This window comes from Ctenopharyngodon idella, chromosome 6 (assembly GCF_019924925.1).
Source record: "Ctenopharyngodon idella isolate HZGC_01 chromosome 6, HZGC01, whole genome shotgun sequence".
NCBI lineage: Eukaryota > Metazoa > Chordata > Actinopteri > Cypriniformes > Xenocyprididae > Ctenopharyngodon > Ctenopharyngodon idella.
The window spans coordinates 2135281-2154598 of NC_067225.1; the positions used below are offsets into that span (position 1 = coordinate 2135281).

A 19318-nucleotide genomic window follows, 5' to 3' on the forward strand; every position below is an offset into this window, starting at 1 on the left:
TTCAGTTATCGTTTTGTCTTGTCAGATAAGTGAAATATCTTAAAGTCACTAGGAAATCAAAACTGACAATTATTATTTATTTAATATATCAGAGTTCATTACAAATGATTTATAAAAAACACATCATCTTTTTTTTTTTTTTTTAAATTAATGTGCCCTCGCAACGACAACTCTTTTCTAATGGTGCAAGTGCTGGTCAATAATCCCCCCCCTCCAGCAACCAGTCACTGACATGAGATCATAGCAATTAGCAAATGATAACGATCCTCGATGGACAAAATCAAATCCTGCTCTACTACATTTTTTCTCATTCAAGAATCTGTTTTACTCATAACAATAGGAAAGAATAGATGAACACAACTTTGGTTCCAAATCAACTTTAATTAGGGCAGTAATTCAAACAAAAAAGGATTTTTTTTATGATTCTTCTTTATTTTGAATTATAAACTTCTTGGAGATTCTGCAATGAGTACACAAACATAAGCACTCAACTGTGTATGTATACTGTATATTTAAGACATCAGGAACATTCCAACATTTATTAGAAAAAAAAATTGCTACCAATGTCCATCTCTAACAATATGTCATATGGGCAATCAATCAGTAATCATTAATTCAATTAATTTCGATACAGACATGATAAAAAATTAGAGAGTAACCTATATGTTGACCACGCAATTCTTGAAATGCCTGCTAGATTTACTGGTCAATACAATATTACAAAACCAATATACAATTAAGGAAAATGCTTAAATATCAGGAAAAATATCCAGGAAAAAAATGATTATCTGTCGATCTCTACTAAAAAGAACCAAAACTTGCAGTTCAATAAATGAGTCAGATGTTGATTCAGAAACAGCTTCACAACCAAGATAAAATATTCTTTATTTTGCTGTGTTGCTTAAGATTCAGTAGAGCAGGTAAAGCCTGATAACATAGCCAGTTCAGCCCTATAATCCGACACAATTCTGGGAAAACCTGCAGTGAGATCAAAAGCGATTTCTGCCATGCTGAGATTCATTAGTTCATTAGTCTTGAATAGACATCAGACTAATGAACTAATGAATTCTACTAATGAAATTTAAAATCACCCCTGAAATGCATAGCTTGATTTTCAGCATGTGTTTTCCTGGCTAGAATGGATAGATGTGTTTCCAAATATTTTACTTTTTCTAGATTAATAAGGGAAAACATACTTGGCTTGCTGTCTGTAAAGGAGAGGCTTGAGCATGAGGCTCAGCAAGAGTTGTCCAGAGCTGCATCTGAATATGCCTTTTTCCATAACATATAAGAGGGCAAAAAACAGTATGTGAGCCAAGTACTAGTATGTCAGAATTTATAGTATTATTAAAATGGTAGGTGAAAAGTACTACTGTAATGTGACCTACTGTAATGTATTGATGAGGCAGAGAGAGAATCCAAATGCACACACAGTTTAATAACAAAAGGCAAAAAATACAGACACTCCAAACCTGGAAACTGGCAAATAGTGCACACAAAGAAACAGGAACATAATCCAAAAACCACAAAGGAAGGAACAAGACATCCAGGTACCACAACAGAGAAATAAATACAAACAACGACTCATGACCCACGACTAAAACACAAGAGCTTAAATAGGCAAACTGAAACCAGTAAATGATCAACAGGTGGGAGAAATTATGAGTTATGAGTCCAGGCACAGGATTGTGGGGAATGGGAGAACAACAAAGTCGGAAGAACTCATGGGCACTCCAGCTGGTGAACGTGACACCTATCACCGCAAGATTCTGAACTGTGCAGTCGATAGACACTTTACTATCCCATTAGGCTATGGGAGAGGATTTGTGAGTGGCAGTGAACAAAACAACTGACGCTGGTAGGTCACATGACAGTAACAACATGGTGGATGTAGTACATCCGAATTTCACACATACTATACATTACTACTATATAGAACATACTTTTTCAAAGGTCATGAAGTTTCAAACCAAATGTGGTACCTACTATACAATATGCAATTTCGGAAACAGTGCAGGACTCCAGACTGCGACTAAAATGGTAGTAACAATGTGAAAAACCCTAACTGAATTATTGTAGTTTTTTTAGGAGCTAATGGTTCTCTAGTCTTTATTTATTTATTTACTTTAAAGGAGGAATCACTAGACCACCTCACTGAATCTTAATCACAGTGAAGGGCTGAAGCCCTGACTATAGTCACAGAGGCTGTCCTGAGAGTCACTATAGCAACCTAAGCTTTTGTCTCCTGATAGCAGACCAAATGTAAGATTGAACAAAGGAAATTTCCATTGTCTCAAGGCCACTAGTTTGCAACCAAATGAGTTGCTGTAGGTTAAGGAATTAGAAAAAAAAAAAAAAACTCTTTTTGTAATACATGTTTCTTGTAATGTTTTGTGCACTACAGCTGCTGTCTCTCAGTCATATGCAAAAATATTAAACATCTGTGCATGCCTGAGGATATGTGAATCATCCTGGGATGTTTTCCCAAAAGCACTGTTAGCCAACTACGGTCGCAAGTTCTGAAACCATAGTTCCAACAAACATTTACAAACACAAACACAAAGTTGTGTGGTTGGACAGCTACCTGTGGTTAGAAACATAAATTCTTGATAGAATGACATGTGGACTTCAATAAGCAAGGTAACATGCAGTACAATCAATATCTTTTATTTAATTTATACTTCCATATTATATTTATATTTCATTCATCTTTTAGTTTCCCATTAGATTTTGAAGAGTGAGCATTTTCTCTAGAATGTGCTCTAGAACCCTGTGGAACCCTGTGTGACGTAAGAGGCAATGAACGTTTAAACATCTAACATCTAAAGCAAAACAATGAAGAACAAAAATACTGAAGTAGTCCTTATTTACAGCAATTATCTGACATTGAAGGGTTAGTTCACCCAAAAATGAAAATTCTGTCATTAATTACTCACCCTCATGTCGTTTCAAACCCGTAAGACTTTAGTTCATCTTCGGAACACAAATGAAATCTGAGAGCTTTTTGATCCTCCACTGACTGCCTATAGAACTACCACATTCAAGCCCTAGAAAGGTAGTAAAGACATCACAAAAGTAATCCATGTGACCCAAGTGGTAAATGTTTTGTTTTGTTTTTTTTGCAAAGCACTTGTGTCATTTCATAAGATTGAGGTTAAACCACTGGAGTCACATGGATTACTTTAATGATGTACTACCTTTCTGGGGCTTGAAAGTGGTAGTTGTGTAGACTGTCAATGGAGGGACAGAAAGCTCTCAGATTTCATTAAATAGATCTTCATTTGTGTTCTGAAGATGAACAAATGTCTTACGGGTTTGAAACGACATGAGGGTAAGTAATTAATGAGAGAATTTTCATTTTTGGGTGAACTAACCCTTTAATTTAGGATCAAACTGACTAAGCACCAGAGCGTCCAGAGACATGATAGCACAGAGCAGATCATATGCGCGAGTCGGCGCAGACCACAGAATGTATCAGACCCATTTGAATTCTGCACAGAATGCTATATTTTAAAGCGATATGGCTATTTTTAAAAAGGGGAGGAGCTGTTCGATATATCTCACCCTGTCTTCCTGTTTCAGTGGAAATTACTTTACTCACCACCCGGAATCTGCAAATCCATCGCCGAACTGGGACTTGTTTACAAAGTATTCATCACCGAATTCCCGGGAACAAACAAACATACATGCACAACTCCGTTACTGCCTCAGAAAAACAAACTTGATCCTGTTTCCTTAACACTGGGCTCTTTGGGAAGCTGAAAAAGGTAAACTTTCCCTCACAACCAAAAACACACTCCTTCAGTGACAGAATGAAACATTGGCTATTAACATGAAACATTTAGGTGCAAAACTACTCGTTAGCTGCCAAATTACAGAATAGCTCAAAATAGATAGCTGTCCAGAAGCACAGTCATTTATGGCCAGGTTCTGCTTCACTGTTTTGAATCAGACATAAGTGTTTCAGTTTTGAACAGCTCTGAAAGACTAACGTCAATAATGTAGTAATGTGTTTTGCTTGAACACTTGTGATCAGATCAAGCAAAACAGACCTTAAAGTGCCCCTATTATGGATTTTTGAAAATTACCTTTCATGTAGTGTGTAACATAGCTCTAAGTGAATGAAAACATCCTGCAAATGTTTAAATCTGAAAGTGCACTGTAAATAAAGTTATTGTCTCTCAAAAGTAAGAGTCGACTCTGAGTCAATTAAACGAGAACATTAAACATTTGCATATTGCCCACCCACTTATTGCGTGTGCAGACACCAGGGAAAACTTGAAACCCCTCAAACACTGTCAGTATGTGAAGAATCAGTGGTTAAAGTTCATCTTTACAACGATACCACAGCAGTATAGCCCGAATCTTGTGCTGTGTTCCTGTCATTTTACAGACGACTGCTTCTTCAACCTAAATGCGAGGGATTCGCAAGCCGGCTGTTATTGAAGGATGGGTCAATACCCAGTTTATTTGGACCAGCTTCTTTCTCCTTCAAATCACAACCTGTAAGTATGATTAATTATGTTATGTTCTCTGTAACACGCACAATACGTATTTAGTTGTGTGTGTTGTTTATGCACTGCGCAGCTTTTAGGTCTCCAGCTAACCAGCTAACAGCAATATGTGTTTGCTAGCAATTGTCTCGCAATTGTCGTAATTGTCGTTGAGCAAATAAGGTAAAAATAAATGCATATTATAAGACAATGAATGTGTTTTTTGACCTTGCATGCATGTAAACCTGTTGTTGGGGACTCCCAAAACAAAAATAGGTACCTTTCCAATGCCATAATAGGGGCACATTAATGTCAGGTGTAAACAGAGAGCGAGCGAGAGAGAGAGCGAGAGAGAGAGAGAGCGAGAGAGAGACTGCCTGTTTTATAAATGATGGTGCAAAGAGATGTGAACAGTGGAAGTATAATGTTGCAGTTCACCAGAAGCACACAAGCACATCTGCTTTGATGATCTGCTTTAAGAGGAAGCCAAAAGCCTTCATCTCTCCATTTGTTCAATTACTGTCATATTGTTATCTCCCATCAAAAATCCACCAACTACCACTCTCTCCCCTTTAAAAGACAAGAATCCATGCTTCCCCATCAAATAATATTATCCAAACAAAACTATGTGCAATTACGGTCAGATTGTACAGTAATATAGAGTGGATGCATTACATGACTAATGTGTTTGCACAGGCAACACAGCAGTAATATACACTAATGCAGAGCTTTGCTTGATCTGTGCATTCATAATGCGGCTTTCCCTGAAACACCCAACCACCCCCCCACCCCCTTCACACTTGCATCTAAACATCACTTCCTCATTGGATAATTCAATAGCACCAATGTGAATATGGACTGTTAATCCATAGCTCTCCATAATATTCCAACTGCAGAAGTGAACAAAATGAATGACAGTAGCACTCGAATGACCCAACACAGAATCACAGCAGCAACCAAGCTGCTTAAAGGTACTGGTTGTTGGGTAAGAGCATGATTTAGTATTGTGTTCCATAATCGTTTACAAAACTAAATGAAGGTCAGGTATTTTTGGGTAAAAATTAGACTCAAAACAGTGATTTTTGAAATCCTTTGTTCTATGTAATATGTTTTAAATGTTTACTCTTGAGTTAATTGTTCTAATTCTGTTGTGCCCTGTTGTACAAATGAAACATTTTGTTTGGACTTATAAGTTGACCATTTTCAGTTTCATCTCATCAGTAATCTGAGGTGGTTTATTTGTTGTCTACAGTAATGATTTAGTATCAATACCAAGAAACCAGAGCTTGGTATCGTACTGAAGTCAAACTTTTGGTTTTGATCCAACCCTAAACAGTGCACACTAGAGATGTTAAAACTAATGGTATTTTGGTACCACATTGATATTAAAATTAAAATTTGAGACAAGACTTCAAGGTCTAAATACCACATAAAAATAATTTAAACTTTGCACATCAATTTTCATTTTACAGTTATGATATTTTTTATTTATTTTTTTATCAGAAAACAATGGTTGATGTTTTCAGTCAGTTAAACCAATCTTTTTCATACTTGATTTTGTGCTATACTTTTATGAACTAATCCTAGGAAGTTTCTCTGAAGTCCTTTGGCCAATAAATATCAAAAGCATGTTGGCCTTTGAGATCAACAAATGATTAATATTTAATATAAAATATTACTCAATACTTTAAACAATACTTTTTCAACACAAGCATCAACACTTGACCACTAACATTTTTTTTCCCCTCACATACAAAAATATGTGGATGCATTCTGGCATGTTTCTGATTTCTGTCGGACTAGCTGCAATTCAAAAATGCAATATTGCAAATTACATCTAGTGCTGAGTGCAGTTTAATGATAATGATATTTTTTATGACTGTCTTTCAAAATAATATACAGCTTATGAACTTCATGACAAAAGCTCTTTTCGGAATAATCACATAATCCACTGATCTTTTAAGCACAGTTTATTCCTTTTATCCCCCCACAAAAGAGAGTATCCATTAGAGTGAAATGTCCATATCAAAGTCTGAAATATGATGGTGTGTCAGACCCAATGATTTCCCATTTGAAGCTCTCAGCTCAAACAGAGAGGAGCTTTTCAGAAGGTGTATGGGAGGTACAGATGACTGGATGATCCTGTATGCACGCATCATCAGAAAAGCACAAGCTCTCAAGCTCTCATCAGAGAGGATTGGGTTAAAGATATGAACTAGGCATGTCCAGACAACAAAGCTGTGTACATAAAAAAAAAAAAAAAAAAGGCATGGACTAAAATAAATTTTTTGGTTGGGAAAAAAAAAAAAAAAACTGAAGCCAGTGGGTCAAAAGCAGTCAGTCAACAATGGTACAAACCTACAATAACATATAAGCTCCAAAAATATTTTAATTAAAGCAAGGTTATGTTGTAAATTAATTGTTAAATTTTTATACTTAACTTTTCAATAATTGTTTTACTAAACAAAAGAAAATATGAGTTTATTTGATTAGACACCCTTTTTAATGATAAAATGTTTACCATTAACTAAAATATTTGGAAAACAGGATTTGGGACAAATTGAAATACTTCATTTTGTCCTTCGGCCATACCTGTCAAGAGATCAACCTCACCAGCCTTCTAAATTGTAATCACCTGCTCCTAATTCCCACATTAATCAATATGGACTAATAGTTTTGGATATTTTTTAACGTAAGAGCGGCTGCAACATTTGTAACATGTGAATGTGCAAGGCTTCCAGTGTTATTCGCTTCCAGTTATTTTACTTGTACAAAAACAGTCCTTTATGCTGCTTGTATTGCAAACTGGTATTTGTTATCATATTATTTTAATTTATAATAATCACGCTGAATTGTAGCATAGTTTTACTACACTTTCTTATTCTTCAAGTTTTTTACCTATAGCAGCTAATGAATCGGAAGTCTCACACATTCACAGAAAATAGCTTACTTCCGTGATGCAAAATAAGCTGGATAAAATATCTACCCTCAGTTTTAGTTGGATTTCAGTTAGCATTAGACTCACATAAGGCCCTTTTGTTTGCTTACGATTTGAATATGCTGCCTGTGTGCTCTCTCTTTTTGTTTATGTCACTGAGTACTGTACTCTGAGTTTGTACATTCATTTTTGTTGCAATAAACTCTGCTTGCAACTGCATTTCATTTACTATGGAAGCTTCTTTAACAGATCTCATAGAGCCCTATATTAGAGTATAGTGATATCTATTTAAAAAAAAAAAAAAAAAAAAAAAAAAAAAACAACTTTCTAATTTTGAAAAGATGGAAAAGACATGGAAAAGAGCTGTTTAGAAAAAAGCTCCTTGTGTGTTACACAAAAAAAAGAATGTCATGCAGGATTACAATGATATGACTGTGAGTAAAAAAAGAATAATTTTTCATGCTACTGTATTCTTTTAAAGATCTCATACTCAAAAACATATCTTAGGATTGAATGCATGAAAGCACAAAAGAGTCTGGTTGTCACAGGCCACTGGCCACGGCCATACTTACGTCACTAATCATACATGATGTGACTTTTAACTAAAAACATCATTCAATGACAACTACAAACTAGCTTTATATTGAAGTCTTTCTTTCAAACAGGTAGACAGATTATACCCTCCACCCAGTCTCTCTTGAAATATTACTAAAATGTCTATCCCTACTGTGCGCATAAATAACTACTGAGACCTTTAGAATCTGGATTTGCCTGAAATGTTGCCACAATGCTTATCTTACGGAGTACATTTTGTAACAAAAAAAAGAAAGAATGCTAAATATTAATGCTAAAGGGAACTAACAATATAGATTTAGCATTAAAAGCTTGAGGGCAGCTCACCTCATGAATGGCTGAAGGATTACAGCTTAAAATATGGAGTTACAGTTCAGTGCAAAAAATCCATGTTACATTAAAGTGCTCTTAACAATTATCAAGGCTCTGGACCTCTGCAGAGATTATTAAGAGCAATGTAACTCTAATGTATCTTTTTATAATTATCCTTTTAATATATTCTTTCAAGTTTTTTTGTCTCTCATTGTGGCACCTTATAAATGTTTTCATCTGATCCTTTCCTTTATTGTGTCATGTCTTGGAAATACAATCCAAAAATTGATGCTGACGCTGCTGTTCAATCCTTGGTTAGTCATTTCTTTTAGATCTGGTAGCAGAGTTAGTTATGAGAGAGCCAATACCATGAACAGCTTTGGTAAGTAGTAAGTGGTTTTACTAAAAAGAGGGATTGGACATATGGACAATCATCATAAGTCACTTCTGAAGGCCATCATTCAAATGATATCAGTAATTTCAGCAGTTTAAGCTGCTAGGCTGAAAGGCATATTTAAGGGCCAAACCAATCTGATGTTACTTTCAATGTAAGAGAGATTGGCAACGGATTGGCAACAATTTAAGCAATATCCTTAAATTAATACACTTGCAAATAATTATATTTTTACAAATAATTTAAATATAATGTAACTGAAAAATAAAACACTGGATAAACTTTTGTAAAGAGCACATAAGAGGGACGCGTGCCGATCCAAGTGTACTGTGCTGATGAAAAGCATTTCTAAACCATAAAATAGATATGAAATACATATCGGAAAGCAGTTACTGCAGCAGCCATGCACTAGAGTTGGCTCAATCCCAGAGCTGGCTCAAATTATGAGAACAGCTATAAATAAATCACTCATTTTTTAAGGTAACACTGTCAAACAGTGAGACTGGTGGTAAAGCTTCAGAGGGAGACAAGCATCTTTTTTACCTCTCTTCAGCTTTGTAAGTTCTTAATAGAGCCCCAATGTCATGGGGTGGAGGTGTAATCATCTATGACTAGGGAAAGGTCCCGCCTCTTAATTTTTGCGAACATTCTGGAAATCAGCCTATATAATGGGCGAAGGCTAGATTGACTAATAAGAGACTAAACAACTCACCCACTCAGATATTGTGTTATCTGTGAGCAAGCAGTTTTATTTATTTATTTATTTATTTATTTATTTATTATGAGCACTTAGCTTGGTAAAATTAAAGGTACACCTCCACATCTGTGACCATCATGACACCTGCAGTGTTTACAGAGCCAAGGATTTGATGAGTAATGATCCGAAAAGAAGGTGACTACTAAAAATAATATTTGAATCACAGTGAATTACATAATCACATTATTTAAAGATATGTACAGTAATGGCCATAAGTGATGTCCGGAGAGGATATTTCTTTTAAATGACTCTTCATGAGGAAAAGATTATATATATATATTAAATGAGGAAAGAACAAAAATTATATGAGGAAAGAACAAAACACTAAAATTGGTTATTTATCTGACAAAATTATTTGGCAAAAGGAAAACTACAGCTAGGGGTTTTATTTTATATGCAAAAAAAAAAATGCATAGAAAATCAAAAAGCTCACAGGAAAATGCATACATTGACTTTTGCATGTGTTCATAATTTCTTTGTATGAATGCCTGGCTAAATATTTTTTGTCCGCACAATTTGGCATGCTTCGTTGTGTTATCACACAAACCAATTGACTTCAAGCACAATATGTTTACAAAATCTACTGTATGTATACTGAAAAAAATAAGTTTTTTTTTTTTTTTTCCTGAAAATAAATGTTAAGAGGTTTACCCTCATTACACATGTAATCCAGATGTGAAGAAAATATGTTAGGCCTATAACATTTTTTACTTGCTGGTTGCAGCACATTACATTTGAGTTAAAATTCAACTTAAAAAGTTTTCAAAACCATATGAATACAACCGACATGAATACAACAATTCCATTTCCAAGAATTTGACATGTATCTGAAACTAAACCAGACTTGGTTGGTTGGTTAGTATGAAAGTTTTATTCTGCATTTGGGTGCAGGAACTGCTCGATTCTCCTTAAAGGGGACCTATAATGCCCCTTTTACGAGATGTAATATAAATCTCTGGTGTCCCCAGAATATGTGAAGTTTGAGCTCAAAATACCCCACTGATAATATGGGTGTGAGCAAAAACATGCCGTTTTTGTGTGTGTCCCTTTAAATGTAAATGCTTCTGACCCGCTTTCCAAAAGAGGGTGGAGCTTTAACAGCTCACGTTTCGGTTGCTCAACAACAACAAAGCTAGAGCATCTCACGCAACCAAAATGATGATTGTCAGTAACGGTGATCAGCCTTACATTGGAGAGACTCAGAAAGAGGTTACAACTTTTAGAATGCATCTGGACGTTTCTGAACAGTTAGTGGATAAATTTATGTAGTTGCTGTGGAGTTGATTCAACTCATCGACTAGCATGTGCCGTCATGTTAATCTTTTGTGCAAATCCTGCATTGAATTGACCATCGTTTGTAAAGCAGTCCGGCGTAAAATGACAATATGGAAACAACACTCTTCTACAACAACTATTCCTCTTTTCTAAAGCAGCCCAACATGTCCTTGTCCCCTTTGTTGCATGTTCTTGGGGGCAGGGTTTATGTAAATTTTAGGGTTAGTGATGTCACTAACCAAGGAAGAAGTTTGTTGTAGTCCTACCAGCTGTTAGTTGTAGTCTTTAAACAGTGAATTCTTTAAAAGAAAATATCTCCCTTTGCATTGAACTTTGAGCGTTGTAACTTTGCAAATGTTGTTTATGCTCTAACAGCAACATACATACTAACTAAAGTTAAAAAAGTGAAATCATACTCAACCACCCCTTTAAAAATTAAGCTCTGTGGTAACGTTCATATGGGCTCAAGTACAGTTTGCAATCTGTATATCCGAGAGATGACTACTAATTCTAAACCAATGACAACTGAGGCTGATGCCCTGCGTGCAGAATGGAAAATGCTTTTGTCATTGTGGTATGTCTCTGGAAAAAATTGCCTTGAATGAGCAGCTCACATTCTTTGTGTGCAATATATACGCAGCAGACAGACTCGAGTGTCACTCTACGCATTCTATGTTCTGGTGATAATATTGGCTGCTAATACTGATAATGGCACATTGATAATACAAACATACTACATTTCCCAACCAAATAATACAATGAGACAAGAGACCTGCAGGGGCAGAGGGCTTGAATCGAACTCAGTCTTGCAAAGCAAGTATTGGCAGCTGAATCACAGCTGATGATCTCATGTCAAGAGCTCAGTTTTAGGTGAAATGTGGACTCCTGAGGACAATACTCCAAACATCTAGAGATAGATGCAACCAAAGCCTAAGAATTATCAGGGAACTGGAGACTTAGGTTGCTACTCAGCTGACAGCGCCTGCCCCAAGAGCAGAGTAATACACTCATGATAATCTCATTCTTATCCTTACCATATGCATGACCTCAAACATATTATCTGGGTCATTATCAGTTGAGCAAAACTCTGACCAAAGTATATACAATTAATACTGATTCAGATATTTCAAATACTTTCAAATCATGTTTTGGCCTTCATATTGATTTCCTTAACGATTTGCAACACATAAACATATTTCTCCCTCTCGTCTTCTGCCAGACTGACAAAAATACCATGAACATCAGTCCATCCACATTCACCTTCAAAAAAGTATAATTTAAAAAGGCAGGGGAAAAAAAAAAAAAAAAAAAAAAAATCAGAAAAGAAGTGGTTGAAAGTGGACAAAAGAGACAAACACAAGGTGTAAACAGGAATGTGTCTCCCTCGTCTACTTGTGAGCCGATCGACCAAAACGCATCTTTACTACTTGTAAATATCAATACTAGGTGTAAACAGGGCCTGATTGAAATCGCACAAGTCAAGTTTATGAAGTTGGACTAACATTACCCAGGCCTTGTTTCCACCTGGTAGATGGGTTTTTGGTGAGCTGATCACATGTGGTCAGTGTTAAATACAGGTGGAAATGGGGTCCAGAATGTTTTTTTTACCTCATTTTTCAAATTCGCCCTGAATGCATCTTTGACAACAGTGTCACAGGACTGATGAGTGACCACTTGTGATTGGAGCGCCGAAAACAACTTAGTACAAGGTGGAAACGGGGCCCTAGGTAATGTAATTGTAGTTTGGCTTTATTCAGCATGTGCCCACATACACAATACAATTGGCTTTGACAAGGTGACAAGCAAGGCGTAACTAATACTTCAAAAATGTAATTATGCATTGTTTCATGTATACTTGGACAGAGCGACTCTTGGACAAAGAAACTCAGGAGACTTTGGCTTGACTACGCAAAAACCTGCTGTAGCTCAATTATAACTGCATATGTAAATATACTTGGCTATTCTGTGTGGGTTATTGTGTAAAAGTTGAGGAACACAATACACAGAAATCAGCAATGTTACTTCTGATAACAGCTGCAAGTGTATGCTTGTTTCATAATTTCAAGTGTAAAATGTGAGCAAAAATTCAAAATTTCAACTGAATAAAACATCTAAAATTTGAAAGAACAAGTTACGCAACATGTATGATTCATAAGTAGTTTCCATACTTGTTTTTCCATGAACTGCCCCTGTGTGAGTCTTTTCACTGAGGTACCAAGCTATTAGGTTTCTGTCTTTAAGTCAGAGTTATTTAGTTCAAGGCCAACCAAGGGATGTTTATAAGAGACATTACAGCTCATTCCTTCTCTGCTAAGTTAGGCCTCAATCACCAGATACAGTGAATCTACTACAATCTGCAATTTGCTTGTTCTGTGGCATTGAACTGAGCTGATCATGTGTGGAAAGGAAACTAATTCTAGATGATGTCTTGTTTTGAACTGAGGTCCACAGCAATGTCTCCTCAAGTTAGGACCTATAAGAGTGACCATTCAGAGAATAAGCAGGACATCTATGGCTGCTTACCTTGGCACTGAAATCCTTGCTTGCCGAACCCCCTGATGAAGAGGAGAGAGAGAGAGAGAAACAATGTATTAGAGACCTGTCTCTCTAAATCCTTTAATGGGCTTTTAGCTATCAGTTCTCTTCCACTGAACAAACAATCCCTTGATTAAAAAGTACATGGACAGCTATGGTATCTAATGTTTGATTTGTCTCAATGCACATAAGAAATCGTAAAAGGGCATGTACTTTCACAGTAACTTTTTAAAGGGAGCCATAAATTGGATCATTACAGCAGTTCACGCTTACATGTTCAAAATTAAATCGTATAATTTGTATAGTTTACTACATAAGCTATCAACAAGTGTGAATCAATGATGTCAATGCCCCACTATGAGTCTGGACAAACTGATCACCCCCAAATCATGGCAACCCCAGTAAACGGTGAAGCATGAGGAATACTGAAGTAGTCTGAAACTTAAGCAACTTTTGCATTAGTTTTGTCCAAAGACAAAATACATTCTATTTCGAAAGCAATTACAGCGCGTGAGCAGTGTGAAGTTCTATGACAGTCCGGTAAACTCTAAACATGTGTTTTATGTATGGGAATTTTTTTAACACAACTGAACTAGGAGCAATTGGTTTCTTAAATGCTTAAACCAGTGTCTGTTTTTAAGTGTTCGTCTGGTAACAGGCCAGCTGCATAATTTACACTAATCTTTAAACTTACACTTAAATTGCAATAATTGCAGTATTAAATGATCTACTCACCAAATAAAGTCCGTGCAATGACTGCAGAAAGTCGGCTGTTTGAAAAACCTCGCAATAAATTTGTGGTTTTTCACTTCATGGACGTTTTTCTGCCTCAAAGCACCTTTACGGGCGAATCGATTTGCAACGTCAGATGAGGATTGGTCGTTGCTTTGTATGATATCAGCCATTGCAGAAACACGAGAGAATAATTCCTCGAAGAGTAGGTAGAAGTTGCTGTCAAAAAATATAACGTTGTTTTTCTGCCGTGTCGTTCGTCCGTGTAGCGCAACAGTTGGGTGCGCGTGCGGAAAGGGTTTCTCCTGCTTTCACCACAACTACTGTGTGACAGCTTCCAGCCAGCGCTGTGCTTCCTTCTCGCTCGAGGTGACGTCACCGAAGTGTCCTTCTGCTGGGAGTGGATAATAACGCTCGCCACTGGATCATGAGTCCCGTGCAGTGAGCGTCATCCGGCGGTCAAGAAACCAGTGTGCAAGTTTCGGTGAGAAATCCACAAGATTGCCGTCGAAGACTTTTGTCACAAGTCTGCATCTACGTGTGGTTTTCTTTTTCTTTCAGAACTGCATGTCTATACACGTCCTGCTGGATGTTTTGCTGTGGAGACTGCTCTTCAACATGATCTTGGTCTTCTCAGTCCTCACTAATTTTTAATTTGCTTGTTAATTCGCTTAACCAGCAAGACATCAAACCGTGACCAGAAAGACTTACGCTGGTTGCAGTAGCGCCTAGATCTTTTTAGCTGGGTAGGCTTGACTTGACACCCAATGATGAAAAGTTTCTTAATTAAAAAAAGTATCATCTGACTGCATGCCATATTTTCATAAGAAAATAAACAAGCTGAAAACAATCTTCCTGAAGAAATTTGCTCTTCTATAGCATTAAGCCTAAAATGTCAACTATACATTGGATTGGTTTCTTCTTTAATTAAAAAAAAAATAATAATAAAAATATGCATGTTATACTAAAACTAAAATTAAATTAAAGCTGCAAGCAGCGATGAAAGTGCTCTCGCACCCGTGCCACCGCCAACCGGTGACTTTAGGAAAACAAAGCACGGGCAATATGCATTTAAGTATGCAAATATACAGTAGGAAGACTATGTCAGTCATTTGTATTTGCCACACTTCTATGGAGACAGTTTTGACTCAATAATAATTCACGCAAAAAACATGAAGCACACATGCATAGCCAATTTCACATGCGTGAAACCTAATTCACGTGCACAAAAAACAATTCTCGTGCGTGAAAAAACTATATACAGGTGCATCTCAATAAATTAGAATGTCGTGGAAAAGTTCATTTATTTCAGTAATTCAACTCAAATTGTGGAACTTGTGTATTAAATAAATTCAATGCACACAGACTGAAGTACTTTGATTTTGGCTTACATTTAACAAAAACCCACTAATTTGCTATCTCAAAAAATTAGAATACTTCATAAGATCAATAAAAAAAAAAAAAAGATATTTTAAACAGAAATGTCAGGCTTCTGAAAAGTTTGTTCATTTCTATGCACTCAATACTTGGTTGGGCCTCCTTTTGCATGAATTACTGCATCAGTTGTAATGGAAGCCCAGGTTGCTTTGATAGCGGCCTTCAGGTCATCTGCATTGTTGGGTCTGGTGTCTCTTCCTCTTGACAATATCACATAGATTCTCTATGGGGTTCAGGTCAGGCGAGTTTGCTGGCCAATCAAGCACAGTAACACCATGGTCATTGAACCAGCTTTTGGTACCTTTGGCAGTGTGGGCAGGTGCCAAATCCTGCTGGAAAATGAAATCAGCATCTCCATAAAGCTTGTCAGCAGAAGGAAGCATGAAGTGCTCTAAAATTTCCTGGAAGATGGCTGCATTGACTGTGGACAGACACAGTGGACCAACACCAGCAGATGACATGGCAGCCCAAATCATCTCTGACTGTGGAAACTTCACACTGGACTTCAAGCAACATGGTTTCTGTGCCTCTCCACTCTTCCTCCAGACTCTGGGACCTTGATTTCCAAATGAAATGCAAAATTTACTTTCATCTGAAAAGAGGACTTTGGACCACTGAGCAACAGTCCAGTTCTTTTTCTCCTTAGCCAGGTAAGACACTTCTGACGTTGTCTTTGGTTCAGAAGTGGCTTGGTACGTGGAATGTATAGCCCATTTCCTGAAGATGTCTGTGTGCGGTGGCTCTTGATGCACTGACTCCAGCTTCAGTCCACTCCTTTTGAAGCTCTCCTAAGTTCTTAAATGGGCCTCGCCTGACAATCTTCTCAAGCCTGCGGTCATTCCTTCCACTTGTACACCTTTTCCTACCACAGTTTTTCCTTCCAGTCAACTTTCCATGAATATGCTTTGGCACAGCACTCTGTGAACAGCCAGCTCTTTCAGCGATGACCCTCTGTGACTTACCCTCATTGTAGAGGGTCTTGATGATCATCTTCTGGACAACTGTCAAGTCAGCAGACTTCCCTATGACTGCTGTTGGGATTACGGACCTAAACCCAGTATTTATACCCTGAGAATGGTAATTTAATAGAACTTGAAATTAAATATTCTAATAATTTGAGATACTGATTTTTTGATTTTGATGAGCAGCAAGCTGTAATCATCAAAATTAAAACAAACAAGTCTGGAAATATTTTACTTTGTCTAATAAATCTAGAATATATTTAAGTTTTACTTTTTGAATTAAATTACAGAAAAAAAAAACTTTTTCATGATATTCTAATTTATTGAGATGCACCTGTACATTCACAAAAAGCAATTCACATGCGCAAAATAAAATTATATATTAATAAAATACAATTCACAAATGCAAAACACAATTTATAGATATACAACTGTGCACAAAAGTTTCGAATGTTTGAAACTTACAAGTTTATCCTCACATTCGCGTGTGAATCAACTTGGATTTGTAGGCTATGACCTCGTGTATTTCTGAGACTCCCCTACCACTGCATCTGGATCATTCGTACTCTTCAGCCAATAAGATTAAAGCTTATTAATCGACCAATTATTATCACGTGAGGGCGTGCCTACCTGGGTGTTACGTCATCAGCTGTCGACCAGAGTCATGTAGAGAGGTATGTGCAGTTTGATCGTTTATCTGTATTTATTGAAGTAAACGAAGTTAAAGATCAGTTGAAGCTATAGTTTATTAACTTCTGTTTAGTCCGAGTGTGAACATATTTATTTTAAGTATTGATGGATTCTTATGTTTACTTCATAAATAATTAATGTGCATATCATACAACGTTAGGAATTTAGACAAACTCCACAGAACGCATAACAGTGGTTTGACTGATGAGAGATGTTGTATAGACGATAATGAAAATATAATGTTTATTTATTTATTTATTTGTTGAGGATATGGGTGTCCGATAAATATCATCTGCGATAATCATTGTCGTTTTAACAACGTGCGATCTGACATCAAGTAACGTTATATCCCTCACACACACCCAGAGAATGCACACATACATTACATGATGTAGCCTTGTAGATTAGACTAGCGATTGTACATTTAGAATGCACGCTTTCACTGCAAGATTTAGTCTATATTTATATAATTTTAATGTAGTTAATAAATATCACACGAAGAGTGCAGTTTTTCTCCAGATATCAGCATGATAACAAATGTGACATTGATTTATTCAAGTTTAATAAACAAGTTAGTATTTAGTGACACCATATTGCCTGTTTTTGCTCTATTTCGCCAACGAAAATGGTTCAAAATAAAGCCACAGCACTGTAATTGCGTCTCTGAGCAACACACAGAGGTTAATGCTTACAGAACGAATCAGCTTTTTGAACGAATCGGTTGAATCAATGATTCAATGACTACGATGTATTATTATAGTCAAATGCTTCGTTCCTGAATGAATCAGCCGTTTGAATGAATCGGTTGAATCTCAATGACTCAGTCACGATGACTTGCTGCCATCTATTGGCAGTTTTATATATTTTCATGTTTTTAATCATTGCAAATATCAATATTCAACGTTTTATGTTTACATCAAAACATTTGTGCATTTGTAACTGCAGGTTATTCATTTGCCACCTCTGAGCTGTATTAAACTGTTGGTGTAAATGCATCTAAATGCCACTTTAGATGCAGTTTCTGTTTCCTCTCTATTGCAAAGATGAATTTTGTTGAGACTTATTTAATTTGATTGGTGACAGTCCTTATTGTGTCTTATTATTATAATTGAATTTGATTACATTGACATAAAAGATGATGCATGTATAATAAGGTTTAAAGAATGGATTTATAAAGGTAAAAATGCCCATAAAAGGTAAAAAATCAATTGAAACGTATTGGAAAAAAATAATTTCTGTTACTGCTGTGAACTGAATATGAAGATTATTAAAAACATCCTGAGTCAGCTGTCCACAACAGTCCCAAACCTGCCAAGGTACCAGCACAGTAACACGCTCAGCAAAATATCATCCAATTATCGTTATCGATAAAATCTCAGATTGATCATAATATTTTGTCTATATCGCACACCCCTAGTCACAGCAGTGTGTTTGTACCTGTACTGCATGTTACATCCACCACATATTCAACTGATGATGATAATGTAATGACATAAACATTGAGAACATTTACGTTTTTTTGTTTGTTTGTTTTAAGCTGCACATATATATGTATTTTATTGTTTCAGATCTCCGAGGCAAATAATGAAGTTGCAGAGACAACCAGTACCCTGACTTTACCATTCCTACTGTAATTCTTTCAAAACAGTCATGTTGCACGCCATCCAATTTGACAGTTGTTTCAACAAGAGGTTGAAAATCATACATTGTTACTATTCATTTGTATCCTGCTGACTATATGTACATGCTCAAGGAATAAAGCCCTGCTATGCATTATTAAATGTTCTTGTTTTATGTCAGAATTAAAAGATTCAACAGTTGCTACAGTTGATGAAAATGTTTTATTAATTTGAAAGTTTCTGAATCCTTTGGAAATAAAATCTGTATAAAAGACCATGATAAATTATATTGTATCTGTTACATATGAAGATCATGTACTGGCAATCTCTAGTATGAAGGAGCACAACATTCAGTACAGAGAAATATTTGTCTCTTCCATAGTTGTGAGATTGTCTGACTAACAGTTTGAAGCTGGGCTTCAGCGATGATTGTAGTGTTTCAGATTTTGGTTTGATATTTTAAGCAGTCAGCACCCAGTACAAGAGGTGATGGTGAAATAATTGAAAAGAGTTTAGGCTACTGAGTAATCTTAGTTGCATAATGTTAATTGCTAATCTCTGATCAGTATGCCTTCATAATTAATGTTTGTTAACACATTCA

General features: G+C 36.3%; 1 protein-coding gene across 1 annotated transcript in view; it reads right to left on the reverse strand.

Moving 5' to 3' along the window:
• Window positions 1-14391, reverse strand: part of prkcaa (protein kinase C, alpha, a) — a 146966-nt gene extending 132575 nt beyond the window's left edge. Inside the window, exons 1-2 of the mRNA XM_051897540.1 lie at window positions 14013-14391; window positions 13266-13297 (exon numbers count right to left, since the gene is read on the reverse strand). Of these exons, the coding sequence (XP_051753500.1) occupies window positions 13266-13297; window positions 14013-14182 (202 nt within the window). The 5' untranslated portion in view covers window positions 14183-14391. The remainder of the gene's footprint in view (window positions 1-13265; window positions 13298-14012) is intronic.
• Between the last annotated feature and the right edge of the window lie 4927 nt (window positions 14392-19318).